Source organism: Colobus angolensis, unplaced genomic scaffold, assembly GCF_000951035.1.
Source record: "Colobus angolensis palliatus isolate OR3802 unplaced genomic scaffold, Cang.pa_1.0 Scaffold372, whole genome shotgun sequence".
NCBI classification, from domain to species: Eukaryota; Metazoa; Chordata; class Mammalia; order Primates; family Cercopithecidae; genus Colobus; species Colobus angolensis.
Window position 1 is genome coordinate 1,271,956 of NW_012117066.1, and position 8,734 is coordinate 1,280,689.

At 43.8% G+C, this 8,734-nt stretch overlaps 1 protein-coding gene across 1 annotated transcript in view; it reads right to left on the reverse strand.

Moving 5' to 3' along the window:
* PKM (pyruvate kinase, muscle) overlaps positions 1 to 8,734 on the reverse strand; it is a 44,488-nt gene that overhangs the window by 15,004 nt on the left and 20,750 nt on the right. Inside the window, exons 2-4 of the mRNA XM_011953829.1 lie at positions 8,269 to 8,385; positions 6,111 to 6,277; positions 4,273 to 4,364 (exon numbers count right to left, since the gene is read on the reverse strand). Coding sequence (XP_011809219.1) covers positions 4,273 to 4,364; positions 6,111 to 6,264 — 246 coding nt within the window. The 5' untranslated portion in view covers positions 6,265 to 6,277; positions 8,269 to 8,385. The remainder of the gene's footprint in view (positions 1 to 4,272; positions 4,365 to 6,110; positions 6,278 to 8,268; positions 8,386 to 8,734) is intronic.

Consider the following 8,734-nt stretch of genomic DNA (forward strand, 5'->3'; position numbering starts at 1 on the left):
AAAAAAAAAAAAAAGTCAACCTTAACTCTACTTAATCTCAACATAGAATTTTGTGCTCCTAGAATAAAATCTACTTGGTCATGGATCAAGACATTCCTTTCAATCACTACTGGATTTGGATTATTAAATTTTATTTGTTTTCTGCATCTAAGTGAGATTGGTCTAGCACGCTAACTGTTAGTACCTGCCTGGTTTTGGTACTGTCCTTGTCTGATCTCATTATCAGGGTATGTTGGTTTCAAAGAACACAGTGGGAAGATTTCTGTATTTCTCTAGGCTCTGGAACAGTTTAACAATGTAACTGAATTTTGAAGGGGAGACAACTCAGCCACTAAAATCATTTGGACTTAAATGTTCTCAGGTGAACCAGATCTTAGCCACTTTTTCAACTTTTTGGCTGGAGTGCAGTGGTGCAATCTCAGTTCACTGCAACCTCCACCTCCCAGGTTCTAGCGATTCTCCTGCCTCAGGATCCTGAGTAGCTGGGACTGCAGGAATGTGCCACCATGCCCGGCCAATTTTGTATTTTTAGTAGAGACAGGGTTTCACCATGTTGGCAAGGCTGGCCTCGAACTCCTGACCTCAAGTGATCCCTCCGCCTTGGCCTCCCAAAATGCTAGGATTGTAGGTGTGAGCCCAGCCCACTTTTTCAACTTCTTATGACCACTGGTCTATTCATATTTTCTATCTTTTTGGCTATTTATCTTTTCTTGGAAAATAGCCAATGTCATCTCTCTATATAGGAATTAAGTTGTAAGTCTTTCTTGACTTGTAAAATCTCCAATGTGTAGGAAATACTCCCTTTTCTATTCATATTCTTATTTGTACATCCTTGCATTCTTCACCTGGCTTCCCAGAACTTTCTATTTTACTATTTTTTCCCCACAAATAATCAGCTCTTAGCTTAATTTGTCAAATTTATTTTCATTTCATTGAGCTATAATCTTACAAAATTATTTTTCTTCACCCTTTTTAGGGTTTTCCTCCCCTAGTGTTCTGAGTTAAACATTTATTCCATCTACCTTGAGATTTTGCTTTCTAAAGTAAGCACACTTCAGTTTTCTTGACTTTGTTCTTAATTTCCATTAAAAAATTTTTATCAGAGAATGTGTCCGTATAATTTCTACTTTATGAAACTTGGGGGTTTTTTTGGTGGCCTAATATATATTTGTAACCATGAGTGTTTCACACAAACATGCATTTTTGGTCTTGGGGATGTAAAACTATATATTATAAACATACCAATTATTCGGTATATTATTCAAATCTATGTCATATATTATAATCTCTTAGAGCATTTCTGGGAGATGTACTGAGTCTTCCACTACAGCTGTGGCTTTGTTGGGATGTTACATGGTAAAGAGTTTCATCCATCAATGCTGTCCTGTGGAAGGCTCTACATTTAGGTTGTTTGAAAGTCATTTTTTCTAGGCCAGGCGCAGTGGCTCACACCTGTAATCCCAGCACTTTGGGAGGCCAAGGCAGACATATCACTTGAGGTCAGGAATTCGAGATCAGCCTGGCCAACAAGGTGAAACCCCATCTCTACTAAAATACAAAAATTAGCCGGGCATGGTAGCAGATGCTTGTAATCTCAGCTACTTAGGAGGCTGAGACAGAAGAATCTCTTGAATCCAGGAGGTGGAGGTTGCAGTGAGCCAAGATCGTGCCAAGATCCAGCGTGGGTGACAGAGCGAGACTCCCTCTCTAAATAAATAAATAAATAAATCTGGAAAACACAGCATATGGAACCACATGTTCAGCAAGAATGCATCTTGCCCATGTGAACTGCCAAAAGTGAGGGCTGAAGACTAGTTGCCAAAGCTGTCAAAAGAGAGCTGGGCGTGGTGACTCACGCCTGTAATCCCAGCACTTTGGGAGGCCAAGGCAGTTGGATCACCTGAGGTCACGAGTTCAAGACCAGCCTGGCCAACATGGCGAAACCCTGTCTCTACTAAAAATATTTAAAAATTAGCTGGGCATGGTGGCACAGGTCTGTAATCCCAGCTATTCAGGAGGCTGAGGCATAAGAATTGCTTGAACCTGGGAGGCAGAGGTTGTGGTGAGCCGAGATCGTGCCAGTGCACTCCAGCCTGGGCAACAGAGCAAGACTCTGTCTCAAAAAAAGAAAGCTGTTAAAAGATCAGATGCAGACATTTGATGTTCCTCTGTCAGAGTGAGAGGGAAGACAGTAATCTCGACGTTCTGCTCAGAAGAGCATTTAAAATAGTCAGAAACTAGAAAAGTACATCCCAGCCCCTAGTCAAAGGTGCATATGAAACAACAGCCCTGACAAACGGTAAGGTTGAAACTGTTTACGTTACATTATACAAATTAGAATAACTTCAAATCAGTTTCCAAGCTGAGCCCAGAGACATCCTCATCTTGGTCTAAAACTTCAAAATAAATCCACAAGTGGGACATCTTTAAAAAATAAATAAATAATTTAAAAAAAAATCTTAATTATAATCTGGGAGTAGGAGTGAAAGCAGAGATAATCTCCAAAAAGCCTCTTAAAGTTTGAAAAACCAAAATCGGAGCCAGCTCTCATCCAGCAGGTGCAGCAGATATCACTCCCCCTTGCCATGTAAGAGCTATGTGGTGTTATTTTACTGGATGAAGGAACCATAAAGCCTACTTAAAGGTCAACTTCTTAAAAATCTATTTCTGCTCCTTTCCCTGAACACAGGAGCCCACGGCAGACTACAGCAGCAGGGATCAACAGTGAACAGACCTCCACCATTGTCTTCAGCTCTCTCTCTTTAAGCTAAGCTAACACTTGTAGTAGTAATTCTCGGTGACTCCCGCTAAGGACCCCTTGGTTTTGGAAAACTACAGAGTTTTCCAAAAGGTACAGGGACATGTCTTAACCTGCGTGGTATGTCTGCTGGACTTGGTCAGGTCCCCATGACATTTAGGGGCCAGCCACTAGCCAGGCCATAGGCTGTTTATGAACACAGGTTAGGGAATCTATGATGAAGAGTCTCATGTTTCCCAAAAGGAGGAATTCACTCTTGGACTGCATTTCCTGAGGCTTTATTTTTAGTCCAAACTTAATACCAACCAAATGCCAGAGGGCAACCTCTATAAGGCACTTGGCCTTACAGGGTAGCATTTTCTTTACTTTCAACAGGAAATACAGAAGCGAAGACAGGGACAAAGTCTGCCTCTTCTGTGATTCCTTTTATCAATGCCATTACGAAATCCCATGATCTATGGGAAATCTGAAGGTCCTCTAATCCCAACATTTGAGAGAATCACTTGAGCCCAGGAGTTTGAGACCAGCCTAGGCAATATAGTGAGACCTCATTTACACAAAAAAATTTTTTTTAATTAGCCAGATATGGTGGTGCATGCCTGTATTACCAGTTACTTGGGAGGCTGAGGCAAGAGGATCACATGAACCTGGGAGGTCAAGGATCCAGTGAGCCATGATCATACCACTGTAGTCCAGCCTGGATGACAGAGGAAAATTTTGTCTTATAAAATAAAAAAATAAATAAGTCATGGTACCTCAGGGAACTCCAAACTCCTCAGAATGGGTTTATTCTAAATCTGGCAACAGAGGCAGGAATGGAGCCATCCTGACAGCTGCTACCTGGCTCCTGGGCAAGGCCTCTGTCCATAGGTAAAGCCAGGTAATAAAGAGCCCATCACAAATACAGTCCTACTAGGCTCCTGAGGAAGAGTGCTAACTGGTGTTATTTTAATGTACAGAACCCCTGGGAAGGCACAAGCTGGGAATACAGTGCTGAGGAAGAGGGGTATTATATGCCAGCAAGTGCTTGTGCATTAGGCTCAGTCATTCAAAACTTAGAATAATGGAAACTCTTCTCATGGACCTGCCCAGTTATTTTGGTTCTAAGATAGGCCAGAATCGATCTGCTAGATGGTTTACCATGGCAATACAGGCTGTAGCAGAAACCTGGGGACAGGAGAGTCAAGCGCTGTGGCCAGGACACCTAAGGCTTAGAGGGTTTTCCAGGAGAACCTTTCCATATCTTCCTTTGTGAAAGCTAACGGTAGGAGAGGTGTGTGAGAGAAACATGGCCAGCGACAAAAGGGGTCTTCTTTGCTAAAAGAGACTTAGCCAGTTTCTTCGTCAGGACAAGAGGGAAGGAGAGTAGGGATGGGCTGGTAAAGACAAACTTCACACTGGCTGTGAAACTCAGACTCACCCTTGCCTAATCCGTTGTGGCTAAATGAACACTGCACCCCTTCCCTGTTTCCTACAGGCCATCACAATGGCCACAGGGTCCAGCTACAGCTCACCTCATGAGTTCCATGAGAGAAGTTCAGACGAGCCACATTCATTCCAGACTTAATCATCTCCTTCAACGTCTCCACTGATCGAGAAGCTGGGCCTATTAGGAAAAGTTTTAAAGCCACAAGTATTAATCATTCAAAGAAGGAAAAACATTTAAGTTTGCTTAAGTTTAAAGAATTGTTTTCCCTGAAAACTTTTCCTCTCCCAAATAGCTCAAAAGTCTTTAAAAAGTGTATGGAAGGCTACTACCGTGCCAGCTTACTTTTTTGATTTACTGGGACACTTCGACCATTTCCTTCAAATTCTGCAGGCTTCCACTGTATCAGAAAAGCCCTAGGTTAAGACTTGGCCAGCCTTCTCCACCCTCACTGAAACCCAGCCAGATGTCCAACCACAGAATCTTGGTTGCACAAAACATGTTAAAAAGATCTTTCCTAGGTCTGTAAGTTGCTCCTACAAAGACCTGCTAAGGAAAACACCCTCTAAATTTTGCCTATAGCATAAAACCTAAAGCATATGGATTCTTTTTGCAACAAATTGTTTTTTATTATAAACTGGTAATTTATAATTTGGGTTACAAAGTTATGTAATCCAATACATACAGTTTGGATACCATGTGGAATAATTAAATCAGGTTAGTTAACATATCCATGACTTCAAGTACTTAATATTTTTGTGGTGACAACATTTGAAATTTACTCTTAGCAATGTTTTTTTCTTTTTTCTTTCTTTCTTTTTTTTTGAGACAGAGTTTCATTCTTGTTGCCAAGGCTGGAGTGCAATGGTCAGGTCTCAGTTCACTGCAACCTCCGTCTCCCAGCTTCAAGCGATTCTCCTGCCTCAGCCTCCCAAGTAGCTGGGATTATAGACACCTGCCACCACGCCCGGCTATTTTTTTTTATTTTTAGTAGAGACGGGATTTCACTATGTTGGCCAGGCTGGTTCTCCTGACCTCAGGTGATCCGCCCGCCTCAGCCTCCCAAAGTGCTGGGATTATAGGCATGTGCCACCACACCCAGACAATTTTTTTTTTTTTTGAGACGGAGTCTCGCTCTGTCGCCCAGGCTGGAGTGCAGTGGCCGGATCTCAGCTCACTGCAAGCTCCGCCTCCCAGGTTTACGCCATTCTCCTGCCTCAGCCTCCCGAGTAGCTGGGACTACAGGCACCCGCCACCTCGCCCGGCTAGTTTTTTGTATTTTTTAGTAGAGACGGGGTTTCACCATGTTAGCCAGGATGGTCTCGATCTCCTGACCTCGTGATCCGCCCGTCTCGGCCTCCCAAAGTGCTGGGATTACAGGCTTGAGCCACCGCGCCCGGCCTTTTTTTTTTTTTCTTAAGACAGGATTCTCGCTCTGTTTCCCAGACTGGAGTGCAGTGGTGTGATCATGGCTCACTGCAACTTCAATCTCCTGGACTCAAGTGATCTTTTCCTCAGCCTCCCATGTAGTCAGAACTACAGGTGCATGCCACCATGCCCAGCTAATTTTTTTTTTCTTTTGTTTTTACTTTTTGGAGAGACAGGGTCTAAGTTGCTCAGGCTGGTCTCAAATTTCTAGCCTCAGACAATCCTCTCACTTGGCCTCCCAAAGTGCTGGGAGCCACCATACCTGGCCATCTTAGCAATTTTGAAATGTCTAATAGTCTCTTATTAACTATATTTGCCATCCTGTGCACATACTAATTCTTTACTGCAACTTCCTATGACCTGAGTCCTTTTATAAGAATCTGTGTAGCATCCCATGTAGCACCTAGGTTTGTTAGGACATTTAGTTAAGTCTTTTCAGGAGAGAAAGGGTCACTGCCCATGAAGCCCTTTTTTTGGGGAAGGGGCACACCCACTCACCAATGGTACAGATGATGCCAGTGTTCCGGGCTGTGATGGGTGGTGAGTCAATGTCCAGGCGGCACATGTGCTCCAGGAATGTATCAGCCATGGCTGCATGCAGCTGCTGGGTCTGAATGAAGGCAGTCCCGGCTTCACTATGGGGCTTCGACATGGCTGCTGAGGTCCTGGGTCCAGACAAATTGAAAGAGAGTGATAAGACTGAGAAGTGGTTAATATACCATTTATCACAGGAGGCTGTCTCCTGCTTATACATTAACTCAATAAGCACGCTTTGTACACAAGCCACAGGGAAGCCAGACATGCTGTGGTTATGTGGTTGCTCCTCATGTTAGACAAAGGGTTCACAAGATGGTGAACAATGGAAACGGACCTTACTGACCAAGTTAAAACCTCCCACCCACTGCTCACAGTCCCAAGGACCCACAGTAATCAGGTCTCTCTTACACTGGGCTGACATCTACTTAGACAGCTTTCCCACCACTCTATCTATAAATAACATCGTTTAACATGTAATGAAGGAGCTTCCAACGAAGAAAGTTATAACCAATCTTCCAGTGATACAAACAACTGACTCCTAGCTTAGTGCCTAGATAAGCCTAGATCTCTGTATGTCAAGTTGTCACAAAGCTACAAATAGCTGCTTTGTTGTGGGGCACCCACATTGCCTCTTTACAATCCTCATCCAAACCCAAAGTCTTTCCCCTGAATGCAAAAGCTTCCATCCCAGGAGTCTAAACCTAAAACCACATCTACTGTTGGCCAGAAGGACATTAGGACACGTAAAGCAATTTGCAATTTGCAAAGCAAGGATAACATAAGGGCACTCGTATAATTCTAAAATTATCACAACTACATTAACAGGACAGCTGCAACACAGAGAAATTAAAGTTGCTGGTCAAATCTTTTCCCCAAAAGATTTTTGATACACATCCTGTTTTCTTTTCTAAGCCTGACAAGTATAACACCACTCTGTAACACAGACCATCAGTTCCAGGTAATTAACTAGCCCAGGTCACAATCCTGACAATGGCCCCGACCTTTGCTTTCTTCATTAATGACTTACAACTAAACTCGCTCAGCCTGTTAGTTAGCTGATTAGAGACAAAGACTCAGGAAAAGCTTCCAGGCAGTGTTTGAAGAACTATCAGGTAAGGATGTGAACCAGAAGCTTGCTACATTTCTCATCAGAAAGTTGTTTCCTTGAGTTCTCAGACCAAGGGCTACCCTTTCTAAAACGCTTGAGCCTAAATGCTTCAGCCAAGCAAGGCTCAGAAACAAGTCCCTCTTTAGCCCTTCCCCATCTCTTCCTAAATCTCAAAGTTCCAAATCAAGGCACCTCACACATATGACCCTTACTCCTTTACCCTGTTCCATCCCTGACTCTGTGGGCTCTCTGGGTGGCTCTAGCAGAGTATGCATCTAAACCCATCTCTGCCATCTCCAAAGAAGGCCTGTTAAGGTCCAAAGAGCTCTGAAGACAATAGTGAACAGTCTGTTGGCTATGGAAAACTGATGGCCACAAGTCCTCAACCACAGATTCTAAAACTTTTAAAATGGGGAAATAAGATACCAACTAACTATTCAACCTGGCAAATGCACTCTTCATTTCAATTGTATTTCCTAAGCCCCTAATATCTACTATGTATCCTCTCTGCCAGGACCTATATGGTTTTGTATCACCTAGCACCTAGTAAGTGGAAGCATTCTAGTCTTTGTTAAATGACCTTTCAGTCTCTCTGAATGCCTCTTTGTCAGAATCAAAGTTATGCCTCTGCTCCCCCGTCCCTAAATCTGAGGAACTTCTGCATTACTGACAGGAAAGCCTGGGGAGCCCTGGTCCCTCTCCCTACACTCATGGTTTAGGGAGGGCTCGCATACCTTCAGAGCTCCCAGCTGGGCTTAGGGAAGTCTGGCTGTTAAGGGAACATTACTGAGAGATGGCATAGCAGGCCAATTGCAACACAAAGGCCTTGCTGTGGCCTCCAACGGGCCTACAATCTGGGGACTATATTGCGAACAAAATAAGATCTGAATAAGTGGGTCAGAGTAACTAATTCCACTCTTTTTAAAAACCATCAGCTGGCTCTTCTTAGACCTGAGATATCAGGGTCTCCTTGTAAAGACCTGGCTGGGGCCACTGAATATCAGGTCATACCTTTGGTTCTCTGGGCTTGGGCTTCCGGTGACATAATGCTCTCCTTTTGGCTCAGGTTGGCTCCTTGGCCTCACTTGCAAAGACCGCTCAGAGCTGAATAAAGTGTGCCCTGGAGAGCTGTACAAGGATTAAGGTAGAAGCTGAGTGTAACTAAAGCTCTTTGGGGTAATGGAAAAATTACCTTAATAACCAGGTATCCAGGTGGCAGCTGCTCTACAGATTCAGCTGTTATGTCTCTTTAAACATGTGATTTAGGCCGGGCGAGGTGGCTCAAGCCTGTAATCGCAGCACTTTGGGAGGCCAAGATGGGCGGATCACAAGGTCAGAAGATCGAGACCATCCTGGCTAACACGGTAAAACCCCGTCTGTACTAAAAAATACAAAAAACTAGCCGGGCGAGGTGGCGGGCGCCTGTAGTCCCAGCTACTCGGGAGGCTGAGGCAGGAGAATGGCGTAAATCCGGGAG